Source organism: Zootoca vivipara, chromosome 3 (genome assembly GCF_963506605.1).
Source record: "Zootoca vivipara chromosome 3, rZooViv1.1, whole genome shotgun sequence".
Classification (NCBI taxonomy): domain Eukaryota; kingdom Metazoa; phylum Chordata; class Lepidosauria; order Squamata; family Lacertidae; genus Zootoca; species Zootoca vivipara.
Window position 1 is genome coordinate 109,092,559 of NC_083278.1, and position 19,057 is coordinate 109,111,615.

Sequence of the window (19,057 nt, forward strand, 5' to 3'; positions counted from 1 at the left end):
TACACCTCTGTGTACACACAGCTTTCTAGTTTGTCGCTAATGGATGTCGGTGAGAATCCTAGAGAGTTATATGTGCACAGAGTAGAGAACAATATGAGCAGCTGGAGCTGTATTTGAACATGCTCTACTGCAGCTGAACAGAAAAGCCAATTTTAAGTGAAGAAGTGCATACAGTACTTCTGCATACAGTACAGAAGAAGTGTAGAATTATGGCCATAATGGAAAACAGAAATAAACTGAAAATTCATGGAAGGAGGTCATTGAACAATACATTGTGCTTTGCTTGCATCTTTGGTTAGGTTCAGTGTGCAGGTTTCTACTGCCAAATCAGAAACACTAACCAACTCTTTGGAGTTACAGGTAGGTAGCCGTGTTGGTCTGCCGTAGTCGAAACAAAATAAAAAAATTCCTTCCAGTAGCACCTTAGAGACCAACTAAGTTTGTCATTGGTATGAGCTTTCATGTGCATGCATACTTCTTCAGATACCACTGTTTGGAGTTGTTGTATTCGTTATTTGTGGGGATGTGGCTTTAGTTTTTAATTGCCTTTATTATTAAAATGTCATTTGGTGCATTCTCCCGTATGCAGAAAGTGGCATAGATTCACACAGCGAAGAATCTGACTCCGATTTATCTGATGTGCCAGAGTTAGACTCAGATATAGAGCAAGAAGCTCAAATCAACTACACCCGACAGGTAAGCAATATGAAAACAGGCCATTAGGCCCAGCAACCTGGAAACCTATTGAAACATATTCAGCTGAGGGATTTTAAAGTTCAAGGAAGGAAAAGTTAAGTGAAAGAACTGAGCTTGAGAGTTTAAATGAGAGACCACATTGAATATGAACTGGGGTATTTAAACTGTATTTGTACTCAGCTTTTTTACCCCTACATTGTATATTATTATCATTATTATTATTATTATTAATTTATTTTCATTGAAGGAGTTATTATTGCAACTACTATTTTAGTTTTCCATTTCTGAGTGTACATTTTAGGGAGGGATATTAAGGTAGTCCGCATAACTATCAGCATGAGTGTTTGATTGGGATGTCCATGTTCAAACATCCCTGTGGCCAAAATATGGGGGGGGGGAGACAAAGTTAAATGTTGCCTCTGCTGATAGTAAGGAGCTGCCTCTCAATCTGTAGGATCCTAAGGCGCTAAATGTAGTGTACGTGATAAAGCAATAAACAATTAATTAAATCATCATTCAACTCACGTGAACTAATAAAAGTATTGAAAGCAACTCAGTGTAGCAGCAGCAGCAGCATCTAAATGGTCGTGTTCATTTACAAATGCCTGTGTGAAACAATGGATGTTTTAAGTTAAATATAGTCTTATCTCCATAAGCAGGTACTGTAATTCTGCAAATGGAGGGGCCCCCATAGAGAAGGCCCCGCCTTTGTCACTGCAGAATGCATCACACTCACCAAATGGACTGTGAGGCAGGCTTCCTCTGCAGCTTGCTGGACCTGACCTCGCAGTTATGAGGAGATAACTCAGTCAGTAGAGCATGAGACTCTTAATCTGAGGGTCATGGGTTCGAGTCCCATGTTGGGCAAAAGATTCCTGCATTATAGGGGGTTGGACTGGATGACCCTCATGATCCCAGCTCTGCAACTCTATGACTCTAATTCATTTGTCCTGTGTTGTGACTTTTGCTTGGAGTGAGTCTTAGGCCCAAGAGTTTGAAGTTCCTTCCTCCTCTTCCACAAGGGGGCTTTTCTGTTCCCAATTTCCAATAGTAGTCCCACATACAACATCGCTTGAAAGTTCAGGGGCACCCTGAACAGAAGTACCGTATGGTGGTGGTGGTGGGATGTTCAATCCAATGTTTCTTTAAGAATCAGTGTGCATAGCATTGTGCTAAGGGGCTTTATCAGCTGTAACTCAGATACTATTGGCCGCTGCCTGGAGGTATGACAGAGAATCCTGGGTGGGGATGATGATGATGGGAAACGAAGATGCAATGGCTTGGAGGGACAGCTGGAGCGTATATGTAGAGCTGTTATGGCTCAGGGGGCATCTATTAAGGAACAGGGCTGTGTGCAAGCCGTTGTGATTTATAGAAACAACTTGGACATGTAGTTTACAGAGATTTCTAGTGTGTTTGAATCTTGCAGCTTCCCAAATGCAGGAAATTTTAACACCCACACAGGAATGTTTGAAAGCTGTTTTGCAGCTCTCCACTGGATTAGACCGATGTCACAGTATCTGAGTTCCTAACCATCTCTTTAAAAGATTTACATAGCTAATATCTGGTGTACCTGTTAGGAGTGTAAATCCATCTCCTAGTTTTTTTCAGCGCTTACAAGCCGCTTAAATCTCCTGTGTCATTTGCATATGTCACAAAAACTCCCTGAACGAAAGAAGGAAGGATCTATATATGTGTGGTTTTTTTAATTTAAAAGAATTAAGATAGTGGGGGAAATCAAGGAATTAAGATAGTGGGAGGAAATCAAGTGTCAATGTGCGCTTTAAAACTTTTTTGTGCAGTATTCGAATGAGCTTGGCCTGATCTTCCATTACTGGGGTGGTGCTTCTGATACAAAGAATTCAGACTTCTTAAAGAGGCAGATTTTTGTCATGCGTTACAGGGTAGTGACATTAATTTTGCAAATTACTAGGCCCCGTAGTGACACAAATAGCAATAAGCCATATGAATTATTGGACTGGGGATGTATAATGCAATGTAACTCTCAATTATTTTAGGTTTACAAAGAAGATCTACCTCAACTGAAACAGCAAAGTAAAGAGAAAAACCACTCAGTGCCCTTCCTTAAAAGAGAGCGAGCCCCCGAGGACAGCTTAAAGCTGCAATTTATACATGGGTATAATAACTTTTCAGTAGTGACTACTCTTGTCTTTTCGCTTTTATAGACTACAATTTACAGAAAAAGGTAATCTGTTCTTGGCAAAACCAGAAATAGCACCTAGATTTAGAGACTGTCTCTGAAGTTATCATGAAAACCAAGAAACACATTCTCAGTTTAGGGAAATGGAGTTTTCTATTAGGGGCTTGCATTGTAGCTTTGCATTGTGCCTGCTGCCAAGTCAAAAATACATCAGCTATAGCCTATGTTAAGTATGGACAACAGAAACCTACCGTATAACAAAATGGTGAAGTATGGATTGCTCCTGTTCATGCTTTCCTAAAGGAGACATCATTCCATTTATATATTTATTACATTCCTATACCACCTCTCCTTCCAAGGAGCTAAAGGTGGTGGGCATGGTTCACCTCCTCCCCAGTTCATCTTCACAACAACCCTGCGAGGTTGGGTAGGCTAAGAGACAGTGACTGGCCCAAGGTCACCCAGTGAGCTTCGTGGTTGAGTGGGGATTTGAACCCTGGTTTCCCAGGTCATAGTTCAACACTCCAGCCATTATACCGCACTGGCTCTCATTTCCTTTTTCCACCCGCCTTGCAACAACCAGCATTCCATGCCCTCTTAACATGCTCCATCCTCTGTGAGCTGTTTTAGCAGCTGACACCCCCCCTCCCTCCCTTAGGGGGCAGTTCTAAGCAAAAGTATTGTTTGTATTTATGCAGACCTTGGGTTCCCCCAAGCTGTATGCTAGCTCTCTCTTGTGCACAGATGGTGCTGTTTAGGCTACCGAAGGAACAGTATTCAAAAAAATTGAGTTCACCATAGGAAATACAACGTTGCATGGAAATGGGAAACTGCTTCCCACAGGCAGCAGTGTCCAAGGACCAGTCCACCCGTTTGCTTTAACATATGGAGGAAGGTGGAGACGAATCCCTTCCCATTTCCTTTTCCATCTTCACATCAAAGTTGGCTTTCAGAGTTATTTTCTGGATCAGTAATAATTTGAACTGTCTGGAACTCCTGGCTGGACTGGCTGTAGCTTAACACAGCGATATTTTGCATAAAAACGGACTTTTTGCTGGCCACCACTGTAGAATAGAATTCCTTTGAAAATATCCATTAATATCAGTTCATCTGCACGCAGACTGTCCAATGAAACCCTTTTTAGCATGTGTTGAAAGCTCAGATTTAGTTCAGGATTTAAGGCGAAACTGGAAGACAACTTGGTTGTAGAATGTGAATGAAACCAGTTACCTGGTTCTAAGTAGCTAGCTTGTCACATTTTTGCCCATCCCAGGAAAACCACCCAGCATTATTCTTAATCCACTGCTTCTCATATTGAATCTGTATCCTAAATACATTACTTAGAAATGGAGTCTGATTGATTTCAGCAAAATCTGAAGGCACTTAGGATCATAGCACAATATCCTTTGCTTCTACAGTTCACAGGCCCCTTTGCTAAAATGTTCACCTTTTGCTGTTTCTCATCCATCCCAGTTACAGAGGCTATGACTGCCGAAACAATTTGTTCTACACACAGACTGGGGAGGTGGTATACCACATTGCCGCTGTTGCTGTTGTTTACAATAGACAGCAACACACCCAAAGACTGTATCTCGGTCACGATGATGATATCCTCAGTCTAGCCATCCATCCTCTGAAAGACTATGTTGCTACTGGACAGGTAATATTTTGGAGAAACAACGCTTGCCAATTCAATGGAAATTTATTATTATTTTCATTGTTGTTGTTGTTGTTTACTTATTGTTGCACTTTAAAAAAAAATCAAACATCATACCAACCTCCTTAGGAATGGTGTGATTTAGTGTGTTGCAAATGGGACCTACAAGAAAATGTTGCGTTGGTTTCTCCTCACACTTTAACAGGTCTGCTGTTGTTCACCCAGCCTTGCTGTGAGATATGATAAGGTGTAAGAGGCTCAAGCAAGCCAATTCATTATCGTCCTCAGTTTTCCAGCGGCAACTCAATATTCCACCATTCCTGGAGGCCACTGAGCATGCTCAGTCCTTGTTTGGCCGGTTTGAGTTGGGTGGAGGGCTGTTATTTGGGGGGCTCCTTCAGACTTTTATTTTTTAAAAATTTTTTGTATTGCTGCAAACCTTGGAGTTCCCCAGACATTCTGATACCTCCCCCTTGTTTCTCTGTTTGGCTCCAATCCTGTTGACATGGGGTACTGTTTGCTTCTAGAAGGAGTTATTATTGCAGCTACTATTTTAGTTTTCCGTTTCTGAGTGTACATTTTAGGGAGGGATATTAAGGTAGTTCACATAACTATCAGCATGACTGTTTGACTGGGATGGGGGGGTGCAAGGAAGACAAAGTTAAATGTTGCCTCTGCTGATAGTAAGGAACCCATATCCTTGCAGAAAAATAGCAGAGCATCTCCCCAACAGAAAGCAGCATGTGGGCACCAAACCATAAAATACAGGGGATATATACCATGTTAGAGGGGATATATATCATTTATAGTACTTATAGTATAGTAGCCAACTATATGGGGAGCAGTGAGGTTTACTGGCAGCAATGTTTATCTGTCCTGATAAGCAGCAATGATTAAGGTGTCATGAGGTCAGGTGTCCCACTGTTTGCTATTGCTGCAGCATCAAGAAAGGAAAATATAGGATAAAGTTTAAAATAAAATAGAGTTCCAGTTTGGGGAATGTTAGACTCTAGTGATGGCTAGACATCCAAGAGTATAAATCAGAGAAACATTTTTTTTATTTATTTAGTTTGGCTAGAGGGAACCAAGTAGGAATGAAGACAATGATACATCTATGAATCATCAGTTTGATAGCGCTGGTCAAAGGATCACCCCAAAATAGAATGCAGGAAGGAGAAGAGAAATGCTTGAAGGCTTAAAGCTCAGTGGAGCAATCCCCAAAAGTCAAACAGGAGGAGGAAGGCAAAGTACTGGAGAGGCTGCTAAGAGTGACAGGAGGAAAAAACAAAAGAGGATAGGGAGGGCAAACTGAGGATGACTTCAAGGAAAAGGTTGCAGTCTGTTGTTATCCAAATGCTGGCAGTAAAAAGGGTCTCTGAGGAACAGGATGCGTGAAGGTAAGTGTGTGTCAGAAGGCCCCTTGATCCCGCAGGGTGCCCAAGGAGAAGGAATTGAATGGGAGAGCCAATAACTAGATGCTCCATGGATATATTTTGTACTTGAGGGACCTACCGGTAGTGAAAGTGAGGAGAGGAGTGCAAGGATGACAGCTTTGAAAATGGAAGTAAGATTATGAACAACAAATTGTGGCCAAGTCTAGATGACAATGCGGGCAGGAAGCCTTTTGTCAGCACCTGAGATATCAAAGTAAACCACACTTAAGAGACATCTGGTTGACAAAACTAGGAAGTGTTTCCTGGTGGAAGAGTGTGGTAGATGAAAATTATTACTGTCAAGTTTTTTGTTTACGCACAGCCGCTCACACCAGGTGTTCTGATTTAGGTTGGGAGAGATGCCACCATTCACGTGTGGGACACTCAGGCACTCAAATGTTTGTCGCTGCTAAGAGGCCAACACCAAAGAGGCGTCTGTGCCCTTGATTTTTCAGGTAAGCAGCTTGTCTACTGCCAACTAGGGTTGGTTGGATGGATCCATCAGTGTTGGTTGCTGTCCATTTCTGTTTTTCTCTCCAACATTAGTATTGCCACATTTCCTTGTTGTTTAGTTGTTTAGTCGTGTTCGACTCTTCATGACCCCATGGATCATAGCACACCAGGCACTCCTGTCTTCCACTGCCTCCTGCAGTTTGGTCAGACCCATGTTCATAGCTTCGAGAACACTGTCCAACCATCTCATCCTCTGTCGTCCTCTTCTCCTTGTGCCCTCCATCTTTCCCAGCATCAGGGTCTTTTCCAGGGAGTCTTCTCTTCTCATGAGGTGGCCAAAGTATTGGAGCCTCAGCTTCAGGATCTGTCCTTCCAGTGAGCACTCAGGGCTGATTTCCTTCAGAATGGAGAGGTTTGATCTTCTTGCAGTCCATGGGACTCTCAAGAGTCTCCTCCAGCACCATAATTCAAAAGCATCAATTCTTCGACCTTCTTATCAGTTTCCAAATAAATAGTTTCAGTTCCCACTTTGGAGTAGGTCATGAGTGCATAAACCTTAAAGCAGGTTCTTATGTCACTGTTCTTTCCCTTTCTTCATAACACTATTTATCAATAAGGCTAGCGACAGTGGAATTTGCTGAGGGATGTTCCTAATGGATGCTGTGTACAAACCATCCTTAATATGCCTTATCCTGTATCAGACTTTAAGCTGGCAGGCCAGGCCTGCTTCTCTTTTAATTTTTGTAGGGTGCCTAGTGGTGGGGGTTACAGTATGGGTTGTATGAAAAATAAATAGCACTCCTAAAATGCTACCTGTTTCACACTGTTATTGATGTGTCACACTTGTTGCAAGTTTCTCACAGTCTATACTTCAGAATATAGTTTTTGTTCTCTAAAGAATGTGTTTTGATTGCTGGGGAAGCATTTCATTTGAGAGCAAATCCCATTAGCAACAGCCTCTTTACGTGGGGCTGTGCTGCTAGATATTTTGTAAGTTTCATGGGAGATTATACCCTTGCCTGAATCTGCTCGGCAACTGCTGATCTGATTCACCTGTAGCTACCTCCTAAGTCTGCTTTCCTCCCTGATGTGTTCAGTAATCCAGTGGAGCACAAGCCATGATAGCCAATACTGCCCAGCCTCCCCCCCCCTTTGTTTGCAAGCCACATGTTCTGTTGGCCAGGAACCACCATCACAGGCTGGATTGACAGTGTCAACAGTTCGGTGCAATCAGGCTAGCTTTTGATTTATGCCGGTGTTGGGTTGGAGGTTCTCCTGCCACTGAACACTGTTGAAGCTAAGCAGATGTGGATGCTGCCAGTGGCCAGAGAGGCTGCACTCTGCTCTTCTGTGCTTTCCTTGAAAGAGAGTGCAGGCATACCTCATAGATACTGTGGGTTCAGTTCCAGACCATTGCAATAAAGAGAACATTGCAATAACGGGAGTCACACAATTTGGGGGGTTTCCCAGCGCATATAAACCAGGGGTCAGCAAACTTTTTCAGTAGGGGGCCGGTCCACTGTCCCTCAGACCTTGTGAGGGGCTGGACTATATTTTTTTTTGGGGGGGGATGAATTCCTATGCCTCACAAATAACCCAGAGATGCATTTTAAATAAAAGGACACATTCTACTCACGTAAAAACACGCTGATTCCCGGATCGTCCGTGGGCCGGATTTAGAAGGTGATTGGGCCAGATCCAGCCCCCGGGCTTAGTTTGCCTACCCATGATATAAACATTACATTTATATTATAGTGTAGTCTAGTGAGCTGCAGGGGCAGGAGAGGGTAAACTTGGCTCTAGCCCAAGCATGGGCGTAGGCAGGGGGGTAGGAGGGGGCAGCTGCCCCCCCCAGAAGCAAAAAATTAATGTATTTTACAGACCATAACCAGCACTTTCCCCCTCCAAAACTGAAGTGGAAAGGGCTTTGCTTTAGCAAGAGCAGCTCAGTCTCCGCTTTCGGGGGGGCGGGAACACAGCTGTAACAAAAACACATCAAATAAACAAAGCAAAGTGGCTACCAGTAGTTAAGCAGTTAAGACAATGGAGCAGAATACCCTTTCAGGCAGGATTTGATAGCTCACCACTTCAATTTGACTAAGGTGGCTCTGCAAGGCTAAAAAGAAGTGAATAAGAAAAGGGGGGCTGTAGCTTTGATAGACACAGTGATGTTTATAAAAAGCAGTGGTGTTCCAGTCCACCCCTTCTCCTGCATCTGTATACTGTAAATCAGGGGTGGCCACCTCCCAAGAGACTCTGATCTACTCACAGAGTTATAAACTGGGAGTGATCTACCCACTTTTGGGGGGTTCAGGTCAAAGCTATTGAGTTTTTTTAAGGAAGGGAAGCCCTGTTTTTTGGGGTTTAGGTCAAACTTGTTGAGCTTCTTTTAGGAGGGAGGGAGGCCCATTTTTGTTTAGGGCTTCACGTCATAGTTCAGTTTTTTTTAGGGAGATGGAAAATTTTGGGTGAGCTTTTTTAGGGGTGCCAGTGATCTAGCAGTGATCTACCACAAACATCCAGTGATCTACTGGTAGATCACAATCTACCTGTTGGACGTGCCTGCTGTAAATCAAGCAGAGAGAAAGCTGCTTACAAGGCTCTTCCTCTTGCTGCAGAGTTCCAGCATCACAGCGTCACCCAGAGGCACCCACAAATATGAGTTATCCCTCTCTCTATTTCTTCCTTCCTTCCTTCCCTCCCTCTTCCATCCTTAATAAAATACGGGGGGGCAGATAAGCCCCACATAGAAAGCCCATCAACATGGGGGGGTGACTCTTTCAAATACGGTATTTACCAGTAATTGGGGGGGGGAGGCACCTAGGCCTCTAGGAGTTGGCTGCTATGCCTAGGAGTAGGACAATTCAAGAAAGCAGATTGATGCGTATGCTATGGTAATATATCAATAGAATCATAGAATTGTAGTCGGAAGGGACCACAAGGGTCATCTAGTCCAACCCCCTGCAATGCAGGAATTTTCCCCTAAGGTGGGGCTTGAACCCACGACATGGTTGAAATATTATGCTGATATGCAGCAACGCCTCGGAGCCGTCATGGCTGCGGCCGTGCCTTGCCTCGCCCTTGCCCGCCCTGCCACCCCCTCTCGCCTGCCCGACCCTCCCGTCCTCTCCAGCCAAGCAGGGTAGACGCCGACACTGCCGGCCCCAGAAGCACAAGGTGGCCGCTGCCGCTGCCACCACGATGCCAGAGTAGGTCACAACTGGGCCTAATGGTCAGGGGTCCCTTTATCTTTACCTTTACTCCAGTGAAAAACTATGTTTATTGCAAAGCATCCAGCTGCATTGCTATGAGTTCCTGTACTTTAAATTTGCAATAATGCAGTATTTGTCAGATTTCTGTTAAGGGTTTCTCACCTCAGGATGATATAAATTGCTTTCGTACAGCTGATGGAAAATGTCTGGCGTCTATTGGGTTAGATGACAATCATACCATCGTACTCTGGGACTGGAAAAAAGGAGAAAAGATGGCAGCAACCAGGTAAGAACATTCTCTTTGACCTCTGGTGGGAGGGCATTCCACAGGGTGGGCGCCACTACCGAGAAGGCCCTTTGCCTGGTTCCCTGTAACTTGGTTTCTCCTAGCGAGGGAACCGCCAGAAGGCCCTCGGCGCTAGATCTCAGTGTCCGGGCAGAACGATCTCAGTGTCCGGGCAGAACGATGGGGGAGGAGACGCTCCTTCATTGTAGACTCAATTCATGGAGGGGTATTTAATCCTGAATGACATATTGATCTTTTTACCTATTGACACCTGCATGTTCACCAGTATTCCACCTATGTTGTTCATTCCAGATGTTACAAAGTTGCTTTGTCCTAACTAGCATAGGAGGTACATCTTGTTGTTTTGTTTTGCTGTGTTCCCTAACATTAATGATGGTAATAACATTTCCAGCCTATTATTATTATTGTTGTTGTTGTTGTTGTTTAGTCGTTTAGTTGTGTCCGACTCTTCGTGACCCCATGGACCATAGCACGCCAGGCACTCCTGTCTTGCACTGCCTCCCGCAGTTTGGTCAAACTCATGTTCGTAGCTTCGAGAACACGGTTCGTAGCTTCGAGAACACTGTCCAACCATCTCGTCCTCTGTCGTCCCCTTCTCCTAGTGCCCTCCTAGTGCAGTGTAGTTTATATAGGGCGGTATATAAATTCAATAAAGTAATGGTAATAATAATAATAATAATAATAATAATAATAATAATAATAATAATAATGATTGAGGACATTATTATTATTATTATTATTATTACCATTACTTTATTGAATTTATATACCGCCCTATACCTAGGGGTCTCAGGGCGGTTCACAGAATAAAATCAATATGTTGTTGTTGTTTAGTCGTTTAGTCGTGTCCGACTCTTCGTGACCCCATGGACCATAGCACGCCAGGCACTCCTGTCTTGCACTGCCTCCCGCAGTTTGGTCAAACTCATGTTCGTAGCTTCGAGAACACTGTCCAACCATCTTGTCCTCTGACGTCCCCTTCTCCTAGTGCCCTCAATCTTTCCCAACATCAGGGTCTTTTCCAAGGATTCTTCTCTTCTCATGAGGTGGCCAAAGTATTGGAGCCTCAGCTTCACGATCTGTCCTTCCAGGGAGCACTCAGGGCTGATTTCCTTAAGAATGGATAGGTTTGATATTCTTGCAGTCCATGGGACTCTCAAGAGTCTCCTCCAGACCCCTTCATGGATCAATGCCTTGTCATGGCGAAGGGGCTTGAATAACTCAGAGAAGTTATGAGCTATGCCATGCAGGGCCACCCAAGATGGACAGGTCATAGTGGAGAGTTTTGACTAAACGTGATCCACCTGGAGAAGGAACTGGCAAGCCACTCCAGTATCCCTGCCAAGAAAACTCCATGGACAAAGACAACAGGCATATAAAAATCAATATATAAAACCACAAAATACATAATAAAAATAAAAAACAACCACCCAATTACCCCCTTATAGCTTACATTCTTGCCCCCCCCATTCTTGCATAAGTTTGTGATGAATAATATATGTCTTTCCCTATATTGATTATATACAGAATAATTGTAAGTTGATTGTTGAACCTATCTATCTCAACTCTTACAAGGGGAAGTTGGGTAAAGTTGGGGGGGTGTCATTATGTGAATGGAGGAAACAACTTAAATTCCACCTATTGTGCCAAAGCAAAATGTTACTTTGTACTCTTCTGTGCCTTTATTCTGCAGTGTTTGCAAGAATTGACATATAGTTGCCCTCTTGCTGTGGAGAGCAGTGTAGTTGGAGGGGAGATTGTTTCTCTGCCTGAACCTCCCTTGCAGTTTTGGTGGTACAGTATAATATAAATAGATTTTCAAGTCTGATAATGTCAGACAACCTCTCCTGGGCCCACTCCCATCTTCCCCATCTCAAATTGGAATACATATTTTTACATTTTCCATTTGTTGCCTGGGAGTTTATCTGTTAACCTCGCATGGGCTAAGAAGCTTTTGTGATTGCCTGAACACTCAAAGTATTCGGGAACAGTTTGGTCACTTATCTAATTATTGGTTCTCTAATGGATGTTCTCATTTCCACTATTAAATAGAAGCTTCCCTTTTTATAAAATAAGGACTGAGCCCAGGCAAATCATGGATCTCAGTGATTTATTTCAATGCAGGACACTTGCTTTGTCTATTATTAAGCAGCAGTAGGTTTTTTTAAAAAAATCTCAGTATAAAGTATTCGGCTGAAATCTTGCATACAGTTGAACGGTGTTACATGCTGGTTCAAAACAACCCAAAACATCTGAGCTTGAGTCCTTTGCCCTCCAACCAACATTGATGGCTGGGTGGGTTTTTGAAACGCACCCCAGCCCCAGCCCCCAACTGCAGATAATGGACAAGACATCAGAGTGCTTTCAAAGGGCAGAGCATCCCATTTGGCTAATCTGCTGCATCAATGTGTCTTCTGCAAAGTTAGAATCCCCTTTGAATCCCCTCCTTGAGCCCATACTTTAAAAACATCTCCAGGGACCATGCAGCACCCAGAGATGGTGAATGCTCTTAACTTTTTTACAATGAAAGCTTCATTTCTCCTGCATGGCATTGGGCTGCCGTATCCCTTTGCAAAGATGGGGAGGCAGAGCCTTTCAGCTCTTCTCCCCCCCCCCTTACAACCACCACCCTGCCTAATAACTTCTTGCAAATATGCTAGCAGTATTGTGATGATTTAAAACTTTGTGTGGCAAATCCCAGGACCCACTGAAATAACTAACATGAATTAATCAAAAATCTATATTTCATGCCTTATTTCTGTTGGCTTTAACTGTTCTTTGAAATATTGTGTTAATTTTTGCCCTTCTAATTATCCATCTAATGTGCTGCAATTACTTATTACGGATCTTCCATTCCTCCTTCTGAGACTGCTTAAATATTAATAGCAACTTGCTTATCGCCTAGTGGTTTAAATGGTGCTCTTTATAGCTCTCTTAATTAATTTGACCTATGTCGCCTTTCGCTCTGTTATCTTGAATACATTGAAGCACAGCTGTGGGTGTTTTTTTTTTACCCCCTTATGAATTACTTTGCCAACCCTTTCCTGAAGATTGCTCTCCATATGAAATAGAGTCTGCACAAAATGGGGAAGATTTGCAGTTGCCGAATAAGAATTATGTAGCATTGTTTCATTTGGTCAGATCCAGGTACTGTTAGGCTGATATACAGGTGACATCTGTAATAGCCTGGAGGCTGAGTATTGCCATGATATCTCGTAGCTGTCGCTTCTCGGCCTTTTGGCTAAGATCAAGTGCAACATCTTGTAGCCACTGATGGACTTAAGCGTAACTGCTGCCTCCAATGCTGTTTTTGCTGAGTTGTGACCTCTCAGGGGCACAAGTCTGGGCAGTGTTTATGGAGGTCCTGAGCTGCCCAGACGGCAAGAACCCACCCACCTGGTCTTTCTGATGTGGTCCAAAGGAAAGCAGAGCAATACATTTGACACCATCTTGGCTGCAGGAGTTGCCAGAAGGAGGTTTACAAGGAGCCATCCAGCCATCTTAGGGAGGAATATAAGGTTTATATAAATGTAAGGTTTACTCCTTAGCATTTTCTTCCCCTGAAGATATCCCTCAAGTTTAGGACCAGAGTTTTCTTTCTCCAAGATGGGCTGCCTTCTTCAAGAAATTGTTGTAAATAATGTTGAAACTACTTCCTGTAGTAAGGGACAGGGGGGGCGCTGTGGGTTAAACCACTGAGCCTAGGGCTTGCCGATCAGAAGGTCGGCGGTTCGAATCCCCGCGATGGGGTGAGCTCCCATTGCTCTGTCCCAGCTCCTGCCCACCTAGCAGTTTGAAAGCACGTCAAAGTGCAAGTAGATAAATAGGTACTGCTCCGGCAAGAAAGTAAATGGTGTTTCCGTGCGCTGCTCTGGTTCACCAGAAGCGGCTTAGTCATGCTGGCCACGTGACCTGGAAGCTGTACGTCAGCTCCCTCGGTCTATAGAGTGAGATGAGCGCCGCAACCCCAGAGTGGTCCCTTTAGCTTTATAAAAAAATTCCTTCAGTAGCACCTTAAAGACCAACTAAGTTTTTATTTTGGTATGAGCTTTCGTGTGCATGCACACTTCTTCAGATACAGTGAAATGGAAGTTTCCAGGCACTTATGTAGAGAAGGGGTGGGGAGGGGTGGGGATGGGGAGGGGGGGTCACTCAGAAGGGTGGTGGAAATGGGTGATTGACTGACTGATAGCTGTTGATGACCGCAAACGACTGCAAATGGTTTTGCATGAAAAAGCAAGGGTTGAGATGGACACAATGATGGTTTACAAGCCATAAGGAACACCATTTCAGATAAAACCACAGCGGACTTTGCTACCAAACTCTGCCACTTTGTCCTTACCCACAACCACTTCAAATTTGGTGATGACCTGTTCCTCCAGATCAGCGGCACAGCCATGGGCACCCGCATGGCCCCACAGTATGCCAACATCTTCATGGCAGATTTAGAACAACGTTTCCTTAACTCCTACCCACTCAAACCTCTCCTGTACCTGCGATACATTGACGATATTTTTATTATCTGGACACATGGACAACAGACCCTGGAAACCTTCCACCAGACATTCAATGACTTTCACCCCACCATCAACCTAACAATGAACCAATCTATGCAAGAAATACATTTTTTGGACACTACTATAAAAATACAGGATGGACGTATAGACACCACCTTATACAGAAAACCAACTGACCGACAAACATATCTACATGCTTCTAGCTACCATCCCAAACATACCAAACAATCCATCGTATACAGCCAGGCCTTACGTTACAACCGCATCTGTTCCAACTCTACAGACAGAGAATCTCACCTAAGAGATCTACAGCAAACCTTTTTAGAACTAAAATATCCACCTGATGAAGTTAAACAACAGATCAACAGAGCCAGACAGATACCTAGAGAGAACCTGCTGCAAGACAGACCCAAAAAAGAAAATAACAGAACACCACTAGTCATCACATACAGCTCCCAACCTAAAACAGTACAACGCATCATCAGAGATCTACAGCCTCTCCTGGACAATGACCGCTCCCTTTCTCAAGCTCTGGGAGGAAGACCTTTCATTGCCTACAGACAGCCACCCAATCTTAAACAACTCCTCACCCACAATAATACAACCACCAGACTTAACATGGACACTGGTACCAGAGCCTGCAATAAACCCAGATGCCAACTTTGCTGCCACATACACCCAGACAACACCATTACTGGCCCCAACAACATCCAACATACCATCTCAGGACTATTTAATTGCTCATCCTCTAACATTGTGTATGCCATCAAATGCCAACAGTGCCCTTCAGCTCTCTATATTGGACAAACAGGCCAAACCCTACGCCAAAGGATAAATGGACATAAATCTGACATCAGGAACCAGAAGACAGAAAAACCAGTAGGAGAACACTTCAATCTCCCAGGACATTCTATACAAGATCTCAAAGTAGCTGTCTTACTACAAAAGAATTTCAGAAATAGACTGGAAAGAGAAGTTGCTGAATTGCAACTTATCACCAAGCTCAAAACCATGGAGGGACCTGGTTTGAACAGAGATATCGGGTTCTTATCTCATTATACATGATAAGCGATCTTCAGCCATCTCAACCCTTGCTTTTTCATGCAAAACCATTTGCAGTCGTTTGCGGTCATCAACAGCTATCAGTCAGTCAATCACCCATTTCCACCACCCTTCTGAGTGACCCCCCCTCCCCATCCCCACCCCTCCCCACCCCTTCTCTACATAAGTGCCTGGAAACTTCCATTTCACTGTATCTGAAGAAGTGTGCATGCACACGAAAGCTCATACCAAAATAAAAACTTAGTTGGTCTTTAAGGTGCTACTGAAGGAATTTTTTTATTTTACTTCGATCCAGACCAACACGGCTACCTACCTGTAACCTTTAGCTTTACTTTTACTTCCTGTAGTGTCTGCCTACTAAACTAAGGATCTATACAGTACAACTCCAATAAATGTCTCCATTCCTGTTTATTCTGTTCCTGTTCGTTCACACTATTATTTCTATGATTTTGGGGGGTATGCTATTATCTCATGAAACAGTGAATACATAATTCACCGGATCCACAATGAGCTTCATTGAGCTCTGATGGACCTATTAGTTTAAAATACTGGTACTTTTTTGCCAATCACCTTCGCAAACGATGGGAACGAAGAGAGAGCTTTAACTGTGACTGAAGCCGTTATGGATAGTTCCAGTTTGTTCCCTGTTCCCTTTTGTTCATTTAAATCAAAACACTTCTACAATGCCTTGTGTGTGTGCTTTTTTTAAAAAAAAAAATCAGAATTCACAAAAATATCAAAACAGATTCAATAAAATCGATATTAAAACAAAAGTACAGGAACCAGGAAAGTTTTACAAAGGCTAGATATCAATGACCAGAAATCCTTGGCCAAACATGTATGTTTTTAGCAAGTGTTGAAAACACACTGCAACTGGCAGTTTTTCATGGACTAAAGGTAATTTAGCAGTTTAAGAGAATTAACAGGACTGGAGGAATTATAAGAGGAGTGAAACTTACCAGTATAAATTTATATGAATCCAGCAGAGTAATGCTTGTTTTGGAAGACATCTGCTCCTTCCAGCAGTTGCTGCACAAACTGGATTCAGCAATATTTAATATGTCACAGATCATATTGATCATATTGAGATGGATCTGTGTTCACTCTGCAGGCTGTGCTAACTTCTCAGAGGATGTTAGAACTCCATTCAGTCATAGCAGATAAAACCAAAATGGCTTGTCAGAGGAACTTAATTCAGACTTTTTCAGACTCTGACCTTGCTTCCAGATGACCTGTTTTTTTGACTATTCATCCTGATTCATTGCAAAAAGTTTGCAGGGAGTTTATGTGACATCTGCTGTTTTTTGAGCATTCATTCTGATCTATGCAACTTTGCATCAAGTGATTGGTATTCCATATGTTCCCCATCGCCTTCCTTGCTGCAAAAAATGGAGGGAGCAGGTTTGTTGCACAAGAGCACCAAAACAGTGCAAAATAGTGACAGTTTCAAGCACCTTAAGGATACAAGAACCATTTTCATATACCGTATGAGTTTTAAATCTTTCTGTTTGGTCGGCAATAATAGGGATGTAAACCTAAAGCAACTAGAATGTATGCTCAATTTCTCTTCAACGTCTGTCTTGCAGTAGCAACACATAGTACACCTGTTCAGTTGTGTCCTTTTGTTGTAAAACAGGTCTGCTGCTGTCACAACTCATTAGATTCTAAGGCTTGCTTAAAGATCAATAAATCCCCATTCAACTCATCTTTCTAATTTCTAAAAATGTCTCCCAAAACAGTGCCATTTTTGTATGCATTTTAAAACACACACACACACATCTCACAATGCACCAAAATCTTTTTTTTTTAAAAAAAGATGGCTAGACAACTCATGTATTCTTTACTCTTTAATTCATTGCAGAGGCCATAAAGACAAGATATTTGTCGTGAAATGCAACCCCCACCATGCTGATAAACTGGTAACCGTTGGAATGAAACACATCAAATTCTGGCAACAAGCAGGTATTGTGTTGCATTAAGAACGTTTAATGGTTATTGCATTTGCATTCGTTTAAAAATGAATAAAAATTAGTTTAAAAGGAAAAGAATGTAAGTTATTTCTTCTCCTTGGGCCATTCCATGCTGTTCACAAGTCTGAGCCTTTCTCTTGACCTACCTCTGCTGGAAGTCATTCCTTTAGTCACACCCAGGATGTGAGCTGGTGTGCCCCTGCACAACAGATTCCCAGTTAAGTTTCTTTGATAGCCAAAGCAGTTTTTCAAACCACCATACTCAAGGGTTGTTGGCACTCGTTGCGTGAATTGGTGTCAACAGTGTGCAGGGCTCTCAGTTTTGTCAACTAAGGAGTATCTGAAAGTACCTTCGTAGGATGTAACGGGGCAGGAGCCATCATTAGGCCATTCTTCTCTCTCTGTGTGTGTGTCACACACACACACACACACACACACACACACACACAATTATAATAATGTGTGTTGCTCTGTCATCAAAATTCAGGTGGTGGTTTTACCTCCAAGCGTGGCATCTTTGGAAATATCGGGAAGCAGGAAACCATGATGAGTGTTTCATATGGACGAATAGAGGACCTTGTTTTCTCTGGATCTGCCACAGGAGACATTTACATCTGGAAAGATATTTTGCTGCTTAAGACGGTGAAAGCTCATGATGGGCCTGTATTTGCCATGCATGCCTTAGATAAGGTATGTATGCCTTGCGCCACCACCAGATATTCTTTATTTGGCTTCGGAATTTCAAAACCATAGCCGCATACCGATCTCATTTCGTATACTTATCTCGTTTCAAGCCCACCCCATGTGCACACAAACAGACACAATTTCACATTGGCATCCTTGGTGTTTGGATGCCAAGGAATCATTTGCTGCACCTACAGCAGTGATGCCAGTAGGAATTACTTGGCTGAATCAGATCAAAGATCTCTCAAGCCTTCTTTGTGGTAGGTCCACTTCACATTCTTTGGATTAGACTTTATTCCCACAAATCTAACTGAAGGCTGTGCTCCTCCTCGGAGTCTCAGACACCCTCGCTGCGGTCGGTGCTTGTGAGGTTGTGCGCCGCAGAAGTGGGAATGCGCATGTGTGAGAAATAGTACAATAATGTGCTCAGTACGTAAAGCAGCCTTCATTCTGTAGTCCAGTTGCATTGTGCGCACACCTTCTTCGTCTCTAATGTTAATGCATTAAGTATATATATATATTTATATGAATTTTTGTGCAGGGCTTTGTGACAGGTGGGAAGGATGGAGTGGTGGCACTTTGGGATGACACGTTTGAGAGGTGCTTGAAGACATACGCCATTAAAAGAGCAGCATTGTCGCCTGGCTCCAAAGGTATAACCTCATACGTGAGTTTGGTGAGAGAGACGCCTTCCTGCAGAACCCCTCCCCAAAATCTAGGCAAATTGGGGAAAACCTAGGCAGTCTGCTTAAGCATCTTCCAGAGCCACCACCAGCTCTGTGTTGTTCTGCAAGTAGGGATCAGGGAGCAATTCTGTTTAATTCCCATTTAAAGATTATTCGGCCTAATTTCCACATTCCAAAACAATATGTGAACTGAAGCTAATAACAACAACAACAACAACA

The 19,057-nt window shown here is 43.1% G+C and overlaps 1 protein-coding gene across 3 annotated transcripts in view; it reads left to right on the forward strand.

Annotated features, from left to right (window-relative positions):
• Positions 1–19,057, forward strand: part of EML6 (EMAP like 6) — a 151,078-nt gene that overhangs the window by 74,704 nt on the left and 57,317 nt on the right. For all 3 annotated transcript variants that reach the window (XM_060273134.1, XM_060273135.1, XM_060273136.1), the window contains 8 exons: positions 590–696; positions 2,715–2,833; positions 4,331–4,517; positions 6,297–6,402; positions 9,805–9,898; positions 17,360–17,460; positions 17,956–18,158; positions 18,694–18,805. In XM_060273134.1, coding sequence (XP_060129117.1) covers positions 590–696; positions 2,715–2,833; positions 4,331–4,517; positions 6,297–6,402; positions 9,805–9,898; positions 17,360–17,460; positions 17,956–18,158; positions 18,694–18,805 — 1,029 coding nt within the window. The remainder of the gene's footprint in view (positions 1–589; positions 697–2,714; positions 2,834–4,330; positions 4,518–6,296; positions 6,403–9,804; positions 9,899–17,359; positions 17,461–17,955; positions 18,159–18,693; positions 18,806–19,057) is intronic.